This window comes from Suncus etruscus, chromosome 15 (genome assembly GCF_024139225.1).
Source record: "Suncus etruscus isolate mSunEtr1 chromosome 15, mSunEtr1.pri.cur, whole genome shotgun sequence".
Taxonomy (NCBI): domain Eukaryota; kingdom Metazoa; phylum Chordata; class Mammalia; order Eulipotyphla; family Soricidae; genus Suncus; species Suncus etruscus.
The window spans coordinates 45,477,701-45,500,774 of NC_064862.1; the positions used below are offsets into that span (position 1 = coordinate 45,477,701).

At 45.8% G+C, this 23,074-nt stretch overlaps 1 protein-coding gene across 2 annotated transcripts in view; it reads left to right on the forward strand.

Moving 5' to 3' along the window:
• The window catches only part of TNS3 (tensin 3), a 148,923-nt gene that overhangs the window by 72,517 nt on the left and 53,332 nt on the right, over positions 1 to 23,074 (forward strand). For both annotated transcript variants that reach the window (XM_049789605.1, XM_049789606.1), the window contains exons 11-14: positions 530 to 605; positions 11,373 to 11,502; positions 11,733 to 11,798; positions 12,794 to 12,898. In XM_049789605.1, the coding sequence (XP_049645562.1) occupies positions 530 to 605; positions 11,373 to 11,502; positions 11,733 to 11,798; positions 12,794 to 12,898 (377 nt within the window). The remainder of the gene's footprint in view (positions 1 to 529; positions 606 to 11,372; positions 11,503 to 11,732; positions 11,799 to 12,793; positions 12,899 to 23,074) is intronic.

The following is a 23,074-nucleotide window of genomic DNA, read 5'->3' on the forward strand; positions in this document are numbered from 1 at the left end:
GATCAGCCACATGACAGACAAGCTCCCTGTCTCCTGCTCAGTCTGTCCAGCCCCTATTTTTCCTTCGTTTTAGAGGCAGACACACATCTTTAGAATTTGTATGAAGTTCTGGATGAGTGCTTTACAAGCATTATTGGAAAATGATCAGTGTTTGGTGACAGAGCCCCCAAGAGACAAAGACATGCTATCTCATAATGATCTAACACTCATGGACCTTGGTTTATCACAGAGACTGAGGCTATGGCATATGGTACCTTTGTGCTAAGCGGCCATGCACAGAATCTGGTCTAGCCCTTGGCTCATCTTGGGCTGGCTGTTCACCTTGATGTGGCTTCAAGACCTTTCCTGTCCCTGGGATCTTTATGTACCTTTAGAATTCATTTCTATATTATTCATCTCAGGAATTAGGATTCTGAGTCAGTGGGATAGTTTGTGGAATTTCTGAGCTTTTGTTAGATTATTTTCTGAAATTATGTTCTGTCCATTGAATGACAGTTACTTAATAATCTCCATTCTTGTTTATCCCAAGCAATGTTGGCCCAGAACACCAGAACCGGATCTTTATCACCATAGAGCCAGCCCAGCTTCTGAAAGGGGACATCATGGTAAGTGGTTATGTCTTGTCTCTGTTCTCCAGAAGCTTGATCACAGGGAAAATGCAGAATCCTCTCAAAATAATGTCACTCAAAAGACAAATCCAGAAGGAAGAATGAAAAAGTAGGTAATAGGTGATTTTCTGAATTAGTCTATTTTAGTAAAGGAAACGGAACAATTGTCATAGCTACTTAATTTGAAATAATTTAAAAATAATTTAACTGAGCCTCAATACCTGCTGTTGCTTCTCTTTCTCTGACCATAGTACAAATCTTAACAGTACCATAGGCTTCCAGGATATACCGTATTTTCCGGCGTATAAGATGACTTTTGAAACAAAAAAAAAGTCAACCGAAAATTGGGGGTCGTCTTATACGCCGAGTATATCCCGAAAAATGTTTCAATATACCGCTAAACAAAAATTGTCGGAAAATTGCCACAAAACGAATTTTCCAACTAGATCTTGCACCAACCACTGCAAGGCTGCTCAAACCGCCTCTCTAGCTCAGCCAATCCAAGCAGGCTTTTTATGCATGCAAATTAGACAATGTTCTGGACCTGAATCTACACTGTAAAAAGCCTGCTCAGATTGGCCAGAGTCAGAGAGGAAGTCTATTACAGTTTAACCTTTGAACTTTTGCTTGTTGTGATTGGCTCACTGTGGTACATACAGTTGCAGCACAGGAACGTTCTGTCTGATACAGTGAATATAGGCCTAAACCTATGTTTTAACTGCAAAATTAGGGGGTCGTCTTATATGCCGGCAAATACGGTAATTATAGACAACAAGCACGAATTGCTATGTAGGCACTGAAGTATGAAATATTAAAGGCCTCTTGCAACCTAGCTGATGATCAAAAATAGCTATTTCAGCAGGTATTTGGCTCCTAAGTGTGTTAGTTTTACTGTTATCTATAATCTTGAAATATCTAAAATAATTTTCAAGAATCTAGACTCACATATGGAAAACTTTTAAGGACTGCTTGTAGTTTCCAACATGCATAGAATAGCATTCATATGCTCTCAATTGGCACAGATCTAGGTACACAATTCTGCATGTAACAAGACAGGAAGTCATTCAAAATGTTTACTTTTCGAAATGGGTTTTCAAACATTCTTGAGGATTGACGTTTAATTCTTCCTAGAAATGGGTGTTTTTACAGCCTTTCTACTTGCTAGTGATCCTGCCTCATCCTTAACTCACACAAAAGTCAATGGAAGCTCATGGAGCTTGGAGTTAGAGGCTCTGGCACATTTGTATTTACATTGTACAAACTTCTGAGGACCTCATCCTAGCCCCCAATATTAGAGATCTGTGTCCCTGTGCTCTCCAGAGAGAGGGAGGCATCTGCAGGTCTTCAGGATAGGCCCAAATAACAAGCAATACCATCAGTAAAGTGAATGGACCTTGCCATATTCAAGCTTCACGCCGAACACTTGACAGAACTCACCTTCTTCCACCTCTCTGAGTTCTCACAGGAAAGAAAGTGCTTTCATTCTGTGCATAGAAAGCTCAGGTAAAAGATTGCTGATGCATTTCTGGCCTCTGGAATGTGCTGTCCCCTGGGAAGTAGGGCTGGGGTATGAGTTGATTTTTGTTGGCATTCTGCTAAGTTGCCTGCGAGCTCATCTCCCTGGCGCAATGACAGTGCAGTTGTCAGGCACCAGCCCTGGCTTCATAGTGCTTTATTGTGCACCCAGCCTGTGTGGTGGGCCTTAGTCCACCTTTCAGGAGGACAAGAGAGCTGGAGAGCCAGACTTGGGGGAAGGCACCAGGGCATTGCCTCTGATGTGGAGGTGAAATAGGTCAGCATGTCCATTCTCTGGGTCAGTGGTGAATAACTACAGCCAGTCCGTTGTGATGGCTCCTGGGTGGGATTGAAAGTCTGATGATGGTGATACACGCTGGATGTGGCCCAGCTTTCCCCTGAGGACACAGGGGATTCAGCCAGCCCCTTAGTTAGTGGTCACAGGGTCAATGGAATGGTTGGGCCAGAGTCTCAGAGAGGTGCCATGTTTCCTCTACTCCCCCTTTTCTCCCTTTTACTCCCTTCATATCTGTCTCTTCCTCTGTCACATCTTGGGTTTAGGTATCTTATCCCTTTTAATGGTGGGAACTTTCTGAGAGTCTGTGCTGGGCCCAACTTAGGTAAAAAGGGGAAGGGTGAGTAACCTCTTTGTCCTAGCAGGACCCCTGAGGCATAAGGTGAACTTCTGTTGGCTGAACATTCTGCATGGTTCTGATTGTGTGGATGAGAGTCGGGTGAGGAGAGCTCAGGTAGAGTGACATGGAACTGGGCAGAGCCCAGTTGTACAGAGGACTCAGCAGTGCTGGCCGTGGGCACCACAAGACAACACATTTATCAGAAAGTCCTCCTGAGGGAAGGTGACCTGGCAGACCAAGACCATAAAGAGCCAGAATCTTTGCCAGTTTCTGCTGGGAAATATGCTGGGAAGGTCTTCTGGGCATCTTTAAAATGGCCTAGAATTGATTCTGAGTACAGGCTTTGTGACACTTGGAGTTTGAGTGGAGTGGTCAGCATGGAGGAGATAGGATGCAGTCTGTAGAGACTGAACGAAGAAAGCCCAGAGGGACAATACACTGTTCACAAACACACAAATGACAATCAACTGGAAGCCTTGGTCTTCTCCACACCCACAGTTGGCACATGATATGCCCCTCCACAGTCTATGTATGGGTCTGGCTCTGTCCAACCTGAGTGGTTCTACATGGCTATACCACCTTGAGAGTGAGGCCAGCCCTGAGAAGAACCAAGTACCACACAGAGCTTGTGGGACCTGTCCTGCTGGCTGGGAGAAAGCATTACAGATGTTTAGGCCAACAGTGATTTGGTCTGGGGAACTCACATCTCCTGGACCACCTGCCCAGTCCTCACAGCCCCATCTGCATGCCTATACACTGCCTTTCTTGTGGCTGTCAGGGCTGGGTGCAGGGTCGGAGGACTGCATGTTGGGCTGCTGGAATCTTTCTTTTTGACCAGGTGTCATAGGGCCATTTGGAGGGGCTGTGACTAGAAGGTGTTGTTGGCTTTTGACCTTTGGTGATTGAGAGATGGTCAGGAATGGGGTGGGGTGAGAGAGGAGCTGGAGTGGGTGGACGTATCATTCAGGACGTGCTTGGACTTGGCCCTGTGTACTGGCGCGGGAACAGGCCGTTGGCAGGTGGCATGTTTGCCAGAGCCACATACCTCTGGGGCAGGGAGGCGCGGGGCTATGTGTGATCTCGGCATGAAGGCATCTGCCCCCCACCCCCAGCCTGTCCTGGCCACATGAAAGGGGCCTGTCACCATGCGTAGGTGGCCATGGTTATCTTAAATTATGTTCAAAATGGATCCAATCCGTTGGCTCTGCACATCCTCTCTTGGTGTTGGAACCCTTGTCTATCTTCTGTCTATGCAGGGATCCTGAGAGGGCACAATTCAGCCTTTTCTTAGCAAACTCCCATCTCCAGCCTGCGGGTACCTGTCATCATGAACAGATATATGGACTCTGAGCTGTGGTGCTCCCAGCATTTGTGGAAAGTTGAAGAGGTGGCATGTGGTTAGCAAAGAGCGGTCATTTCTCCAGCCGATGCTGAGTTCCTGAGGAAGGCCTCAAGCCCCAGAGATTTATCTGAATTCCTGCTTTGAGTCTGATAAGGCAGGACTATGATCAGGCAGAATCCTGTCTCTGCTCTCACTGCTTCATCTTCATTGTTTCTGCCAGTTACTGCCCTTTCATCTGGTTGTAATTAATTCAAGCTCAGGCTGAGGAAAGAATTCTGCAAAGCAGCTCAGCTGGGCTTTCCTTGGAAGGCCATGCCTGGGGGCTGTCCCCCTGGGTAGTTGTGGACAGGGCAGCCTTACACTCAGGCCCATTTGCAGGGAAACATAGCAGATATGCAGGAGATCTGGGAGTTTGAGAGAATTAGGGTTCCTATGCTTGTTATCTGCGGGGCAATGAGGTGAATATTTCTAGTTGTGGATCTACCTTGGTTTCCCGAAAATATCTGGTCACATCATTCTCTGATCTTTTCACTGGCAGTACCTTGAAACCAGCTCTTGCTGCTCCTTTCTGAATTCCTAACAGAGTATTTTTAGAATTTATTTCTGCTTCCTGTATTTGCCATTTATTTTTGAACACTCCACTTATTTTCTTAATGTTATCAGATGGAAGGAGGGAAATGTTGTTTATGGCCAAGAAGGGGTAATTTTCCATCACACGGTACCATTGTCCTGCCTACTCACAGAAATGAAGACCCAAGAGGCTCAGTTTAGTCACCTCTATAAGTGAAAAGTAGTTGGTTTTTTTTTTTGGTTTTTGGGCCACACCCGGCGGTGCTCAGGGGTTACTCCTGGCTGTCTGCTCAGAAATAGCTCCTGGCAGGCACAGGGGACCATATGGGACACCGGGATTCGAACCAACCACCTTTGGTCCTGGATCAGCTGCTTGCAAGGCAAGCACCGCTGTGCTATCTCTCCGGGCCCAAAAAGTAGTTTTTTTTTAAAATTATTGATCTATTTGTTTCCAAGGACAACTGTAATGAAATACCAACACGGTGCCTTAGATAGCAGAAACATGTTACCCCAAGAGCTGGCAACTTTATACCATGGCGTGGTAGGCTGTTTCCCACCAGACCTGTCTCCATGATCCTCCTGTGATTGACCTTTTTGTGCTGGGTCCTAACTACTTCTTCCTTTAGAGTAAACCAGGATCTACTCATTTTTTCCCCCCTCACCTCCTTTAAAGTCCTTATCTTTATATATAGTCATTTTCTGAGGACCTGGGGGTTAAGGATCTAAATTTAAATGCTGGAAGAAACAATTCTGCTGATAATATCTGTGTTCATTAAATACACTTATTCTAGCCAGATCAACTGTGCTCTGAGGCCCTTTGGTTTGACTTGTTAGCAGCTTTCTTTCATTTATATTCCCTATCCACAGTCTTTGTCCTGAAGTAGGTAATGCCAAACACAGTATCATTGAATTTAGGTCCAAGCCATTGACTTGAGTGGAGACAGCTTGAGCCTTTGAGCGACAGAGTGGTGATAGCTCTCATGTAAGGGAAACTTGGTGTGCTGCGTTGTGCACAGAAAGACAAGTTCAAATTTCTTGGTGGGAGAACCTAGTCCAGTGTCCAGGAAAGGTGGTGAAATTTGTCAGCAGGAACAATGATGTTGGCTTTGAGAATGAGCATGGGGTGTTGCGCCCACACTCAGATCCTAATCTCTGGGATTCCCCGTGCCCTATAGCTCAGGATTCTAGGCTGTTGGTCCCACCAGAATATGGCCTTCAGGCTTGAATAGGCTCTTCCCAGACGTGGACCTGTCCCTGGAGAGCAGCTGTGTTCTCTCCCTTTCTCCTGTGCAGGAAAAACCTGAGCTTCTAGTTTCTGGAAAGCAAGAGACTGCTGAAAGCATATGCCTTCATCTCTCCCTGTCTCAGATATCATCTTTACAGATATAGTGGACTCACAGTGGGGGCCCCACTTTCTAGGTAAAGATTCAATATGCAGGTACTTTCCTTTGCCATTAAGAATTTGGCAGTGTTGTTGATGGAAGGCATACTAAGAAGCAGAGAAACTTCTAGAAGGGTATTGGTGACTTGGAAGGCACCCTGAGAAGCAGAGTAACTTCTAGAAGACTGTTGGCCTTCTGTTGACTTAAAAGATATCCTAAGAAGCAGAAAATGCTTCTAGATTGGCTGCATTGCTGTAGCCTCAGTGTCTGCCTGGTGTTTCTGAGCCTGCTCCAGTGCTGGTGTGTGTGTGTGGGGGGGGGGTATGGGGGGTGAGGGGTGGCAGAAAGGGAGGATGTGGCTCTAAAACTGGTTCATAATCCTGGGTCATCATTCCTGAAGGCACCTTGACTGCTTTGGGTTTTCCCTCCTTGATTTTGAAGTGTTCGCTCCTGTATCAGTTTGCTTTTCTCCGTGAGGTATTTTGCAGAAGGCATGCTTACTGATATCCTGTGTTCAACTCCATAGGCCATGGTTATGTGAACTCTAGTGTTCTGGAAAAATTTTTTTGGAAAGCTTGTCATTACAGGTCAGCAGGTAGTGCTGAGAGGCCGATTGTGTGTACATGCCCCGCCTCATTGCACCAGTCTCTGTGCATGCATTTATCAAAGATCAAGTTCCCAGGTCCTCTCCTTCCCAAAGGGCAAGGCCTTCCCGTGCAATAACTGTGCTGTTGTCAGGTAGGAGGGCAGAGCCTTTGTGAGTGCAGCAAGTTGTTAAGTAACCGTGCTGAGGAATTCATGTGGGCAGCAGGCCCATGGCAGCCTGGCCAGGCTCCAGTGCTGATGGGCTTGTAAACACTCAGCAGGCTGGCGTGCCTCGTCCTGCTAGCACAAATCCTGCGACCACTTAGGTTTTGTCTTCGTGGCACTAGAACTTGGTGATTTTGCTCTGACGACCCGAATCTCAACAGGACGGCCGCCTCCCTGTGAATCCAATACAAGTAACATTTTTATTATATTCTTTTATTGTATTATTGTTTTATTATATTCTTTCCTATCAAGGTTACATTGCACAATCAGGGAAAATGAAGCATCCTTGGTCCTTCTCCACAATTTGCTCTCAGGGCAAGTTTTATATGTATATGTATATATATATGTTATATATATTATTATCCTGTGATTTTTTATAGGTCCATCTTTTTTCCATAGTGTATACAGGGCTGTGCATGTATTTTGTAGTCTGAGCACAGTAGACTTTGTTTTGTTTTTATTTACAAGCTTTAAATGTTTTTACAATGAATCACACGGAATATGACCATTTAAAGTAACTTTCAATTCTAGGTGAAACCAAGGCGAGAGCTCGTCTTGTATGTTGTAGGTTTTGACTTAAAGAGGATTAGTTCCCAAACTTCTAATACCTTAAGTGTGTGATTCTAGCTCATTCTCTGCACACAAATCCTTAAAGCTTGTCTAGACAGCCTGCGGCTACCAGCAAAAGTAGGTTGGAACTTGTTACTACTCTCTTTTCTGCTTGGACTGAAGTTTCTTCTTTTGTTTGTTTGTTAGTTATGTGGGATAACAGGGAAAAATGAATCCATATAGGGGCTGCATTTGGTAAAACTGGCACCCAGGAGAGGAGAGAAATGATGACTGTACACATTGACTCCTTACCTGAATTTTCTATCCAGGACGGCCACTTCAGACCTTGCAAACTGTAACTCTCTGGGTTCTCACTATTATTCCTAACAGCAATGTTTTTGCATGCTGAGGACCCTTCCTCCAATAGCGATAGGCTTTAATTCTGGATACACAAGAATGTGACTATGAGAGTATGTTTCAATTTGATGTATTTCTTTGATTTTATGGGCCTTACATAACAGTGCTCTGGGCCTACTCCAAGCTGGGTGCTCAGATATCATGTGCTCAGGGAACCATCTCAGGGAATCAAAGCTTAAGTGTGTGCCTTACACACACTACTGCCTCTCTAGCCCCAATAACATGTTTTTGGATTTGTTAATTTTATTAATATCAAGAGCCAATCTATTCCTGTAGCAAATTCCTGAATGATTGCCTTATGTCTTCTCTCTTAGAAAACCCAGTTCTGACTGAGTTCCCAGTCAGCTGCGTGAGGGTCTCTGCCTTGCGTGGTCCTTGTGTATTTTGAGGACAGCATGTGACAGGATACCTGTGATGCTGTGCTTGCTATTTCTTTTATTTTCTCAAATTACTAAGCAAAGACTGCTCTGGTCTTTGAAATATTTCCAGTGCAGCCAGCACTTTATATTCTAGACACTTTTTGAAAAGAGTTAAAAAATAAAACTATTAATGCCAGAAGGATGACAGATAGATTGCCAGTCACATTAATCTTCATGAATGTCTATCATTACTCATTTCTCCAAATGTGCTCACCCAGGGCATTTATTCTGCTGAGGTTGCTGACCTCAGATCTATTGATTAGACATTCCAACTTTGCTGAGTCTCTGACTTATGGAGGATGCTTGGATGCTCAAGACCAGGTCTGGAGCAGGTGGACAGTCTTGGAGCCGCTCTGTTGGCATTGGTGGTTGGAGTCTGGGTGAGGGAAACTCTGTGTTCAGGAGTCTGTTCCTGAGAGAGTGAGAGATTGGAGAAGTAGTGATAGACTGTTCAGCCAAGGAGAAACCCAGCAGGAAATTCAGGAAGCTGTGTGAGAATAGTGTCTGGGGTCTGTGTCTAGTCTTGAATGGCTGCAAGTGGTCAGCCTGCAGAGGGCAATGTTCATTTCTCATCCCCAGCTTCCCACTGTGTGCTAGGAGCGGGTGGGGCTGATTTATGAGGAGGAGCAGAGGGAGATTAGAAGAGCCAGTTTGGGGGATTGGGCAAGTTGGCAGCCAAGCTACGTGGTTCGAGGTTGGGCTTTGTTTTTGTTTGTTGAATCACACTGACAGTGCTCAGGGTTGCTCCTGTCTCCATGCTCAGGGATCACTCTTAGCCGGCTTGGGGGACATATGGGATGTCAGGTATGAACCTGGTTCAGTTGGCTGTATGCAAGGCAATTATCCTCCTAGCTGTACTATCTTTTGCTCTGGTCCCTTTGAATTGGAAGTTGCTGGTGAAAAACATCTGAGGAAAAGTCTGACTCAAAGCTGCAGAAGGTCTTCCCAAGAATGTGAGGTGTGTGGGTGTCAGTCTCTACTCCCAAGACTGTGTGTGCATCTTCCCTGCCATCCCCAGGCAAGCCAATGCTCTATCACCTGTTTGTCAGTATTTTTCTTTGTATTTTTTGGAGGGAAAGTGGACTCACACCTGGTGAAGTTCAGGGATTACTACTGGCTCTGCACTCAGGAATGGCTCCAGGCAGTGCTGAAAGACCACAGAGATGCTAGGGATACAACTGGATTGACTGCTTGCAAGGCTTCCCACAGCCCTGTCATTCCACCCCATCCTGAGCCTGTTGGCATTTCCCATTGGCCATAGATGTGCCTCAGAGAGCAGCTGCTGCCTCTTAGGCTCACTCTAGGCTCTCAGCAGGTCTGCATGTAAGGCAGGTATCTCCCCCACATTTCTGGAGCCCATGTGACCTTTATGTGTCCGTTATGTATCCCCAGTGATTTGGGGCTCACATTAGTCAGTGCTTGGAGTTTACTCTTGGCAGTGCTCAGGGATCATATTGGGCTCTGGGATCAAGACCAAGGTAGGTTACGTGCAAGGCTAGTGCCTTAACCCTATATCTCCTGGCCCAGTTCTTTGAATCTTGAGTAGAAACCTAGCCAAGCATGGAGCTCTTACCCTGAATTGGAGCCCATTTTTCGGGGCAGGGAGGAGGGTTAGTGATCCTCCCATTTTTCAGGGTCTCTTGGGGTTTTTCTGTACACATTTGGGATTGCTTCTGTACATATTTGTGTTGAGGCAACCACAGAGTTTCACCACAGTCTCTGTGGATGGTGCTTGGTGTTCAGTGGTCATGTCTCATGAAAGATTGTAGCCTCTAATGATGTGCTGAAGAGTCGACCGCCCCAGAGTTGAATGTTAGGGTGCCCTGAGGACTGTCATTTGCAGCAGAAGAGCAGATTTAAATGTTCACCTTTCTCCAGAATCTGGGCTGGTTCCAGTTGTGCCCCATGGGCTACCCCAACCCAGCCCCGCCTGGCGCCAGGAGCGAGGGGAATGCTCGGCATGTTTGTCAACATGGAGCACTCCTCTGACTTTGTTTACTTTTTCTGCTTATTTATTAGGCTGTTTCCTGGTAGATAGCACAGAAGTAAATGCCCTCGGAGTCTGTCCCAGAGGACACAGTCCCAGCTCACATGGTTCCCGGCATTTGTCCTGAGACAGCCAGTGCAGGCGCAACCTTCACCTCACTGTGGAAGCCTCTCTCCCTTTCAGTCTTGTGGAGCACAGGAACCTGTGAAATTCCTGGCATGTAGCGTTGTCTCTCTCTGTGGAGCCCAACTGAGAGCAAAGCCAGTCTGTATCTGGCTTAGGGGTTGGAGGACACCCCAGGACCCCTGTTCAGCCTGCCCTTACCTTGTGGACAAGGTCTGGAGGCTTGCTAGGATCCTGCATTCAGCCTTGGTTTATAGCCCAAACCACAGCACAAGAGCTGAGTGTGATCTCGGGGGCTGGTCTGAAAGGACTGTCCTAGGAGCTGGGCCATGGAGATGAAGCACTTTTCTTTTTTTTCCTTCCTAATCCTTCATCTCCTCAATCACCGCTGGATTTCACCCCCTCACTCCTTCTCTATCTTCTCACCTCATACCTCTCTCTTTCCCTCCCTGTCTCTTGTTCCTGTATGCCCTGAGCATTTAATGGACAGTAGTAATCAGTACTTTTTTGTGTGTGAAATAGAAAGGTTTTTAGTTGAAACACAAGGGTTTAGATTAAAAAAAAAGTCCTCACAACAAATTAATAAAATAGAGGAAAATGATGGTGAGAGGTGCTTAGTGAGCAAGCACAGTTTGCAGTTTGTAGGAGCCCCCATTTTTGATCCCTAGTACTACCTGGTCCTCTGAACACCATGGAGAATAGTCCCCCCCACCCTGCATTGCCAAGTGTCTCAAAACAAAACAACAACATCAGTTTGAGATAATGGGACCAGAGATTTCAGTCCACAAAGTCTTCTGGAACCCTTAAGATACAGAGATTTCTGGTTTCTTAGGAACCACGCTGCCTTCCAGGAGAAATAATTTAGATTGGTGGTTGCATGTGACACCGATGCCTATGGCCCTGCTGTGGCACACATGGGTCTTCCTGGGAGGGGTCATGGAGGGACCTCATGGAGCCTCATCCCTGCTTCCCTGAGCACTGGCACCACTCAGCACTCTCTTTCTCCTGCCCTCAGATCAAGTGCTACCACAAGAGGTTCCGATCAGCTACCCGCGATGTCATCTTCCGCCTGCAATTCCACACTGGGGCAGTTCACGACTACAGACTTCTGTTTGGGAAGGAGGATTTGGATGGGGCTTGCAGAGGTGAGGTCCTACTACCCCACTGAACCTTAGTGATGCTCTGCCACCGATTCATTCACTGTTCTTCCCTCCTCAATTATAAATTAGCCTGAGAAAATCCCCTGGCCAGTCTGAGATGTTCTGAGGTTATCCATCTACAGTGGCAGGCTCTGGAGTGGTACAGGTGGGGAAAGGGACGAGATTCCTTTTGTAGACTCTGATCTCCAGACTTGTTGGTTTGTTTTGATTTTTAGATGATCGGTTTCCTGGTAATGGGAAGATTGAATTAATATTCTCCGCCACTCCTGAGAAGATTCAAGGTATGTGGAAAAGAGATGCGAAGGCGGGCTGGTGACTTGTATTGGATGATCCATTTCTGTGCACTCACCCATCTTTGCATGCATTTGAGAATTTACATAATAAAAATTAAGCATTCACTGATGGAAGTAGGTGATTTAGAGGTAATAAAAACCGATTGGTCAGTGCAACCCCAGAGATACCTGACTTTCCAGAGGAAGGATGTAATGCTGTGGTTCCAGTTTACTTCTCTCAATAAATAACCCCCTCTGAATATATATTTGGTTTTTGGGCCACATCCGGTGATGTGTTCAGAGGTTACTCCTGGCTCTGAACTCAGAAATAGATCCTGGCTTGGGGGACCACATGGGACACCGGGGATTGAACCACGGTCTGTCCTAGGTCGGCCATGTGCAGGGTAAACATCCTACCACTGTACCACCACTCCAGCCCACCCTTGGTATATTTTTATAGTAGCCACCTCTTTTGGCCAGGGATCAAACTCAAGAGTCTTATGCGTGCTAAACTGAATGTATTCCATAAAATTCATAAAATAAAACCCCCTTTCTTATAAATATCCCTTGAAAGAAGAATCATCCCCTAATGTCAAGATGACTGGTTCATTCCCATCACCAAGACCCACATTGTGAATGTTTATTGTTTTTAAGAGCTATATAAGATAAGCACCATCCTTCCATGTGCAGTGTTATTTATTTCTTTATAAATAGTGTCTTTTGTTTATAGAACTACTAGAGGAAGGAGAGCGAATGTGTGAGTTCAGAAGTGGGGTTCAACTCTGCCTCCACCCTTGCATTTTTAGCTTTAGAACACTTGGGTACTAATCTATGAATGGACTGATGAGCCTATGTTGCAGCAGGGAGAGGAACATTCCTCACCTTTCCCTTCTGCAGCGAGACTTCAGCTCATCTTCAGTGTGTTTGAAAGTGTGTTGGGAGAAGGTTATGTTCAGGCTTTGGTGTTTGTGTGGATGCAGACACACCACCTCTGTTTCCTGCAGGTTCTGAACACCTGCGCAATGACCACAGCGTGACTGTGGACTTCAACACGGCTGACGCGCTGATCCGATGGGATTCATACGAGAACCTGAATGCAGATGGAGAAGGTGCGTATAGGTCCCTGGTACCCTTTATTTGGGGGATGGCCCAAGCCTGCAAGTCTCATTAGAGCTGCAGTGAGGCTGGGGGGCAGCGTTTGCTCAGAACTCAGAGCCCAGCCAGGAGTCTCAGGCCTTCCATAGTGTGAGCACAGATGTTTAGCAGGAGCAGGTGGTGGCTGTTAGTAAATTCACATGGTTTGAGTTGTGTTTCATCACTCTTTGAATATCCTGCGTGTATTATGCAGTCTCTTGGGCAATCAACATTTGAGTTTTATTTCTGTTGTACACTATGGAGTTCTTGTTTTCTTTTCTGTCTGGCATTTTTTTTTTTGGAGGGGCACCTGATGTTCTCAGATGCTGTTCTGGAGGTAGTATTCAGGTACCTCTTCCCATGTGCTCAGGGACTTTGCCATCCTGGGCTCTCCATGCAGAACACATACTCATTTTTTCTGGACCTGTGTTTGGTGTGTTCATTCCCCCCAAATCTACCCTTTGCTCACCCACAGGAAATACATAAGATGTTGTCATAGCACACAGTAATGTTAGAGGGGTTCTGGGGTGTAAGGCTGGTGAGAGAAACCATGAGAAATAGATGGCAGAGAATTTTGGACTGCTGCATATTTCTCAGGCCTCATGGGTGCTGTGAACCCAGAGACCTAGAAGGAACGAAGGAGAAACTTCAGCTACTCTGGGTTATGCTGGTTTCCAGAACTACATCCTGCTGGTGAGAATGGGAAAATAGGTGAGTAGTGCTGTCTGGATCTTGTAGGGAAGACACAGTGGACCTGGGATTTGAGTCTGGGCATATCTGATCTACTGCAGGCCCCCAGGTGAGGGATGTCCCTAATAGGCTGTATCTATCCCCTCTGCCAGTGCCACAGCCTGTAGACCAGAGATTCCCACACTTCTTGGTTGCTGCTTTCTTATCAGGGAAAAAATAAGCAACGCCCCAACTACTACTTTTTGGTGAATAAATGATCCCCCTCCATTACAACTGCTGCTATTGCCCCCTGAACCTTTCCAGCAATCCCTGAGGTGTGTTGCCCAGTTTGGGAATGCTGCACTCCACACCCTTGCATCTCCTTTCTCCTTCCAGACCTTCCTGGATAGGAGAGTACTAGCCGGGAGGGGGATTCCCAGTGTCTGGTGATGAGGCAACTGAAGCAAGGACAGAGCCTCATCATTCTTGGGGTTCTGGACACTGACTCCGAAAACCCTAGAAATTCTAGTCTGTGCGTCTGGAGGAATATATGGCTCTAGCTCCTTCGGTCTCTGCTCCCTATATCTTCATGAACTGTTCAAATATGCACTGGCTTTCTATGTGCCTCTATGCAAGATAGCAAAGTAAAGATTGTTGTTGGCCTTCTCAGTGATCAGCAACAGTCAGGTCCATGCAAGACTTTTATACATACAAGGCTTTTCTCAAGGTTTTCTCCTGAAGTACTTCACAGTGGCAGACATGTAGAAATGCAAAAAGAAAGTCACTCGTCTATGGCCCAGAGAAGGACACACTTTTTGTGCTTAGCTGTGGTGTGTGCAGGTCTATACATATAAATATATATGTATTATGCATATACACATAAGTACATATATACATATATGTGTAAATATGTATATATACACTATATAAATTTAAGTGTATTTGTGTATGATTACATCCTGTGTGGGCTGAGAGATAGCATAATGGGTAAAGAGCTTGCCTTACATGTGGCCAACTTATATTCAGTCCCCGTACCCTGTGACCCACCAGAAATGATCCCTGAGCACAGATTCAGGGATAACCCTGAGCACTCTGGATATGACTCCCCCAAAAGGGGAAAATTCAAGTATGCCATGTGTGCTTTTATGTGTATAATTTGTATGCATGTATATGCATGTTTGTATCCATGTGTAGTGTGTGAGTCTCTGTATACGTAGATCTGTCTATCTGCCTGCCTCATCAGAGGGGTGTGCCATACATAGACTGTACCAGTAATTAGGATCATGTTAAAGACAAACAGGCCCTCAGCCTGCCAAGTTCTGGGTCAGCTCACAGAGAGGAGGTTGTTTCTCAGAGGCAGCAAGATGGCAGGACAGGGCCAGGGCACAGGCCAGGATGTGTGTGTGTCATCAGCTTGCCAGAATTTGGATGAGGAAGCAAGAGGCACTTCTCTGTTGGTTCTTTGCTGATGGGCCATGAGGATTCCCAAGTAAGCTGGCCAGCATTCTGGAGGATGACAGGTGGGTAGAGTGGGTGTCAGGAGGGCACCTGGCAGGGAGGGGCACAGTGAGAGGTGCCTACAGGACCCTTGAAGGGAGCTTCTGAGGCTGGGTGTTGTGGCTGTGGAGGATTGTAGGTGATTTTGTGCTTCATGGTTGGATATTCAGACTCCAGGCCAGATGTAACTCAGGAACCATGAGCAGGAAACAGCCATGGTGGACTTGGAGTTAGGCTGTGCCTCCCATTCCTGTAACCCTTGACCTTTACTGATGAGTTTCTAGCTATAGTCAAGCATTTACCAACCCAGTGATGTGTGTGCTGGGGCCTCCCACAGCTGGGTCTGGGCGCTGCCATTTTAAGTCTGAATATTGCAGTTGGGGCCCTCAGAGAATGCATCTGGTTGAGCATGTGCTTGGCTAGAGGCTTGGATTCAGTCCCTGGTACTGCGAGGAATGACTCTGAGGACTGTGGCACAGTTCGGCTCAAAAACCAAAATAACTAAGTAAATAAAGGAACGTGCTCAAATTGAGATGTGGCTTCCAGGACTTGATTTCTGGGCTCTCAATGACTGGTGGCAACTCTGTTCTGAGAGAGTTTGGATTTTTTGGGACCTTCAAAGTGAGGTGCCACCCTGGAGTCTTCTCAGTAATCCCATTAAAGAGGGAGAAGACGGACACTTTCCTGAACGTGTATGATAGTCAGTAGACATCTGACAAAGTGTTCTTCATCATTCGTTATCAGGGAAATAACTATCAAATTACATATTATTATTAATTATCTCACACCAATGAATATGGCTTAAATCAAAGATTGGAAACTACCAATGTTGGTAGGGATGTGCTTAAAAAGGAACCTCATTTTCTGCTAGGAGAAATGTCATCGGGATTAATCTCTGTGGAAAACAGTATGAAGATTTCTCAAAATAGTAAGAATAGAATTTCCATATAATCCAGACATTCTACATCTTGGCCTCTATCTCAGCACAAAAACATTAATTTGATTTTTTGTTTGTTTGTGGACCATGCATGGCAATACCAGGGGTTACTCCTGGCTATGTACCCAGGAATCATTCCTGATGGGCTTAAAGATGTATGGGATATTGGGGATTGAACATGGGTCAGCTGAATACAATGCAATTACCTTATCCACTGTAAGGTACTGTAGTATTGTTCCAGTCCCAGACATTAATCTGAAAAGATATGCGGTTACATATGTTCATTGCAGCATATAATTTGAAAGGCCAGGGTATGAAAACGTTCAAAATGTTCTGAATGGAGTAAGATGTGATATAGTATCAGCTAGAAGTTTCCAAATGTAATGTAGATGGAACTGGAAATTCTATCAAGTGCAGTAAGTCAGAGGGAGAAGGGTGAATACTGGATGATCTCACTCATTTGGTATTTAGAGAAGTAAAACATTTGCCCCACAGTACTGAGCAGTGACGAACCATTGCCTTGGGTTACAAAACTCATGTTACCAAACTGTAGTATGGGTGAGGGCCTCAAGAGGTAGACAAGAGGCGCTATAGGGACAGTTGGTGGGTATTGGTCATTTTGGTGGTGGTGGAAAGCAGTGAATTTGTGTACCACCAATGTTAACACTGCTATATTCATGTTACCTAAATTATATAATGTCAGCTAATCAAACAGTGAGTAAAATCAATAAAAAAATATCACTGAATAAACAGAATTGAGAAGAGGGCTAGCTACACATACCCAGGTGTGCCCCTTTTCTATCCTTTCCCCACCAACACATTCTTTCCTTCCTCTGGCTTATTAGAGTTGCTAGGATGAAAAAAGAGTAAGATCCAATCTCTATTTCTTTCCCTTCTCCTCAGATTTAACAGGTACCTGGGAAGATATTTCAGATTGCAACTCCAAGACTATCACATATCTTTATTGCAAAGTAGGCTCTTCCAGGAGAAATATTGCTCCTGAATTGGAGGGAACATGCTGTTCTTGGCAGGGAAGGTACACAGGAAGGCCTGTGGTATAGGGTAGCAAAGTGTGCATGAGCCTATCTGAGAGGAGTAGATGTCAGGGTCTAATGGGACGTGGATGTCCTGTATGGAGACAAGACTCAACTGGAACTTGGCAGCTGAGCTTTGAAGAGTAGAAACCTGAGGGGTTGAACAGAGATCCTGGGAGAGCCAGTGGCAGCCAGCTGTTAGCTATGTCCTAGGAAAACAGCTGTCAGTGATGAGAGGTGGAGTCTGACAGACATTCAGGCCTCTGTATACCCTGCCTGGCTCTCTGTGGCGGGTCAGCAGTACAGTCAATTGCTGAGTAGACAACTGTGTGTCCCCCCTCACCCCCAGGGAAGTTTTCTTCCACACACCACAAGGCAGAGACTTATTTGGTGCCAATTATGTTCCACAAAAACATTCTGTTTAGATGCAAAAGAGGATTGTGGAAGTGAACTGACTTTATGTTCTTTGAGGGCTCATTATGGAAAATGGAAATGATTAGGGTTTGTGGTTGAGCATTTAAAGGGAAAATAATATGACGAAAATTCAGTAGTGGTTTAGAAATTTTTATTTTAATCATCATTGAGTGTCATGACTATATTACCAGAATGCACTGCAGTTGGGCCAAGCAATTGGAGCAGTAGAGGCAGTTTTGGGTTTGGGGATTGATGATGGGAATTCTGACAGGATTTGGGGTCACTCACTTAAGGACTCAGTGAAAGGAAAGGCACTTTTCTTTGTGTGGTCTGGTTGGGGTTCTGATCCAGCTATTCTGGTCTTGCCTGGACTCTGAATATGAAGATCTACCTCCCACTTTGTGTACTACTTTGCCAGTCACTTCAAAGATATCTGAGAAACCTGGCAGATCTGAACTTAGAGTTTGACACTGTGCATAAAATAGATCTCATAGTTTCTTTCTTTTAGGAATGAAGCAATGAAACCATGCGTACATATCTGTCTCTTCTTTTAGTAGCTTGGCTGTTTTGTTTTTTTTTTTTTCCTTTTTTGAGCCATGTCTGCTTCTTGGGGATTAGTCCAGGTATAGTTGAACCTGGGGCTCTCTCACACAGAACATGCTCTTCAGTTCTTTGAGCTATATATCCCCAACCCCTTAACATTTTTTGGGGGGTGCATACTTATCAACTGTATGATACCAAAGTTCTATTTTCATATTTGTGTTCAGGAAAAGATACCTGGACAGTTGGAGTGTGACTTGGCAAGGCCTCAGATATTCTGGAGAGACCCAGACATTTTTTGTGGTTCTCAGACCAGACTTCTAATCTCTTTTTATAAATGTGAATATTTTGAAAAAACATTATGTAATAAGTTATTCACTCTCTCTCTTACAGAGACAGTGTTATTTGCAAAGTTGGAACTGTGGTGCTGATTCTCATTATAGGAAGGTGGATTAGTCAATACCTTTGACCAAATTCCACATTAAACAAAATCTTCTTGCACAAGAAGTGCATTGAATTCCTTAATAATAATAAAAATCTTTCTTCCCAGTGGGACGCTTCACTCTGTCCTATAGATGCTGTGCTTTGTGCCTATTGTTGGTTATTTTTTGACATACGTGACTGACCTGGATTCAGCTGTTGCCCTTTCAAGCTAATTGGGAAGCGACAAACTTATGTGTCTGAGTTGTGTTATGGGAACCACATGGCATCAGAATGGGCTTTGCTGGTTTGTTGTGCTGTGTTCTGCTATGGAAAGAGTGAAAACAAGTGGTCTTGCTGTAACTGACAAGCAGCACAGGCAGAGGGGTCAAATGTGGTCTGGATGGTCTTAAATGCGAGTTGGTCTTAATGATGCGTGAGTCTCGGCTAGGTTGATGGGCACAATGCAGAAATCTGTGCTGGGAAGGAAAATGGGCAAGATGTGCCATGTGCAATTAACGCTGACCACAGACTTGGCCACATTTTGCCTGAGAGGCAGAACTACTCCCCCAGACAGGGATTTTTTTCTGGCTTCCAATTTGAGGAATGCAAATAGTGCAGGAATCGGTTTTGTAAAAGCAGGTGACTGCCAGGCATTCTGTGTGGAGCTCAGAGGCTCCAGCTGAGCCTCTCCTAGAGGCCTTTCCCCGCCTCCTGGGCAGGCTCCAGGGTTCAAATTTCACTAAACCTGATTGCAGGAGTCCCGCCCTCCTGTTTACATTGAGCTGGCCTTTTTGGTGGAAGCAAAGTTCTCTCTTTAGCCCTGTCCACTTCTGTACTAGCAAGAGGCGAGCTGGTGTTCATGCGGTGCACATCCCCACCCGGGATGCTGCTACTTTGAGGTGAAAGGAAGGAATTCTGCAAGGAAAAGTGGGTTTCCCAGTCATGGAATGAATAAGCTGCTGGGCGGTTTGGAAGGAAGGTAAGCAGGGATTTATGGTGGGGGAGACAGAGAACACAGGGAGAGAGTACATAGAGGCACATAGACAAAGAGAGGGGGAGAGAGAGGAGAGAGGAGAGAGGAGAGAGGGGTGTGAGAGAAGCGGGGAGAGAGGAAAGAGGAGAGAGTGAGAGAAAGTGAGAGTGAGAGAGAAAGTGAGAGTGAGAGAAAGTGAGAGAGAGAGAGAGAGAGAGAGAGAGAGAGAGAGAGAGAGAGAAGAATAAGGTGTCCCTAGGGAAAGGACATCTGTAGTGAAATAGAACTGATATTTCTCCCCTGTGAGAAGGCACAGCCTTTGGTTTTTCAGGAAGATGATTTGTTTACAACCTACACGTGTGTCTGTTTCTCCTCCTGGTCCTGATGACCAGAAGAGAAATTTGTGTCTTGCCACTCTCCAGCATCTCTGGGGCTGGCTCTGACCCCACCAAGAGGCCTTCCTGTGTTCCTGGCTGGCCGTATCTTCTTATTCCAAAGCACCCCACAGGGAAAAGGCTACTTGGTCAGAGTTGCCAAAATACAAACTTTGACACTACTAACCTGAGCTGGGTGTGGGACAGTTTGGTGCTGGCCCAAGGGAGTGGTCCTGCTCCCCAGTGTTTGCTGTGGGCTCTCTGGACCCAATGCTACTTATCACAGCATTCCAGAGCCTCGCCTAGGGAGGGAGGACAGATGGGTGTGAGGAAGCCCACGCCTTGGCAGAGAAGGGAGAAGTGCTGTGGGTGGTCTTTTCCCTGGAGGGTCTTTCTCAGCTCTCTGCAGAATACTTTTTCCCTTCGAACCCCACTTCTATTCTCCGACATTTTCTTATTCTATGTTTCTCAAGAATTCTTAGCTGAGCTCTTGCAGGAAAACTTGCATTGAGTTCACTAGACTCCAGAGGGAGCAGTTTCCAGCTGGTCCCTTAATAGGCCTCTCAAGGTGAGAGGACCTGCTCCACCTCTTCTAAGAAGTCTCCTTCCTGCTTTAGGTAACTTCAGGCTTCACGGTTCAAGAGGCTGGCTTGAGTTTAGGGGTGTAGGCAGGTTGTACTCTCCGTGTGAGGCAGACCAAGGGAAGCCACATCCCCAAGTGCACATGCTATTCGTGAACTCCACCAAGCACAGAACTAGTGTCTCTCCCAGGCCACATTTTTCTGCCTTTTGGTTTAGCAGGGGTTCTCAAACTTTTTAAACAGGGGGCCAGGCCAGTTCACTGTCCCTCAGACCATTGGAAGGTCTGACTATAGTAAAAACAAAACCTATGAACGAATTCTTTTTTGTTTGTGTTTTTGGTTGTTGGGCCACACCCGACATTGCTCAGGGGTTACTCCTGGCTGTCTGCTCAGAAATAGCTCCTGGCAGGCACGGGGGACCATATGGGACACCGGGATTCGAACCAACCACCTTTGGTCCTGGATCGGCTGCTTGCAAGGCAAATACCGCTGTGCTATCTCTCTGGGCCCATATGAATGAATTCTTATGCACACTGCATATATCTTATTTTGCAATGAAGAAACAAACAGATACAAATACAATATGTGGCCCTCGGGCCATAGTTTGAGGACCACTGGTTTATGGCATCTTATGTTTTTGTTAAAATAATGTAATAACTCCTCAATATATCCAGTCACCAAGTCTCTGATTTTATAGATCAGAGGACACATTCTCAAAGAGCCTGTTGTAGTCACTATTCCTTATCTTTTCATTTTCTCTGGAATAGAAAGTGATTCAATAAAATGCAGGGGAGTTCCTTAGCACAGAGGCAGAGTCTGGTAGAAATGCAATAAAGCTTGTTTTGTGAGAGGTTATAAATGCCATAATTATAAACGGACATATGGAAAAGAGACAGCTCTGGTATAGGACATGGGCATGCGTGCACGCACACGCACACACATACACACACACACACTCAGATGATACACTGTAGAGTTCTCTCAGCTTCACAGGGCTGAGATGAGTACATTTAGAGTTCTCAGCTCCCCTTTGAGATGAATACACACTGTAGTTTGCTCAGCTCCACAGGACTGAGATGAATATAGACTGGAGAGTTCTTCCAGCTTTACTAGTCCATGATGATACAATAGAGTTCTCTCAACTTCATAGGGCAGAGATGAATAAACACTGTAGAGTGCTCAGCAGTGGATGTTCCCATTTGGGTAATTCACAAGGAGAAACCTGGAAAGTCTCAATTCAGTCTGGTCAGAGTTGATGTCAACCCCAGCAGAAATTCTCCTCAGGTCTTTATGACAGACAGGTTCACTCACCCTGTGGCTGAGTTCTGGGGACAGTCCACACTCCACTGACCTCCTGGGTGGAGTCTTGTGTCCTTGGGGCTGTGGGGTGAGCTGAAGGAAGCAGTGTGGGACTACTCAGCTGTGGTTTTATTCTGGCTCATTCAGTCACCCGCGAGATCCAAGAGGCAGAGGAAAGGATGTGACTTGGACATGTGTAAGAGCTTAGGTGGGGATTGGGGACATGGCCCTGCCCTGGTGGACATTGTGACAACTGTCACCTGGGTTGTGTGAGTCAGTTACAAACAATGGCTCCTGGAACTTTCTAGAAGATAAAAACAAAAACCAACAAATTCAGGCCTGAAATGATTGCTTAAGTGGAAGAACATTTGCCTAAGAGAGTGATCCCTGAGTAAGGATTGGTTGGCATTTTTTTGCCCCTAAGCAGCACCGCTGCACACCCACCCACCTTCCTAACACTTGGGACCCAAACATCACTGGGAGTGCCTGTAAGCCTCCTGAGGTCCCTCAGGTGTGGCCCATAAAAAAACAAATTAGCAAACAAAAAGGAATTTACCTTTTTCTTTAGCTCTGGATTCAAAAGCAATTATATCATGTATATCAGTTGGGCTGGATTTTAGAAACTCACTGGACTTACAGGACACAACTTTTCAGGCTTTGGGTCCTTGACTCTACCAGGACCCTCACATAGGCTCATTCTCCTGGAGAGTGAAAGTGAGGCACAGAGATGGTGCATGACTCACCAAGGCCACACAGCTCTGGCTAAGTAGGAATCAAGCCGGAAAATAATACCAGAAAAATCCATGAAGGGATGGAAAAGTCAACAAGCTTTTACAGTGTCAGTGAGGCATGAAGAGGTCAGGATGGCAGACAAAGGAGAGGAAAATTCTGTCATCTGATGGGGTCTCAGGAGAAGCAAGAGCCTGGAGAGAGCCCAGAGAGGGAGAGTGGCAGGGAAGGAGGGAGGGAGAGGCACAGGGTTGGGAGAAGGTGATGGTGATGTGGGTCACACAGTGACCTTACTGTTTTGATTTCATCATCTTGGCTTTGGGTTTAATTTACGGTAAATTCACCAGATAGGTGCATATTCACAGGGTGTGACCATCACTCACTGATGTTGTTTTGCTCACTCCCTGCCTGTCCCCCCCCCACAGTCCCCCATTTCCCATCTCACTCCCTCCTGCAGACCCCCAGTTGGAGTCTCTACCAGTAGCTGCTTCCACCTTGTGGTTGGCTGGAGAGGTGATGCCTCTTCTCAGGACACTTTCTCAGGGAGTTTGTGTTTGTCAGGTTGTCCCCAGAAGGCCTGTGGATTGTTATGAGCACTGAAGATGTTGGGAATTGGAATCCTGGGTGTCCTGCGCAACTTACCTGGCAGAGCTCTGCAGGAAGGAAAGGAAGCTGCCTCTA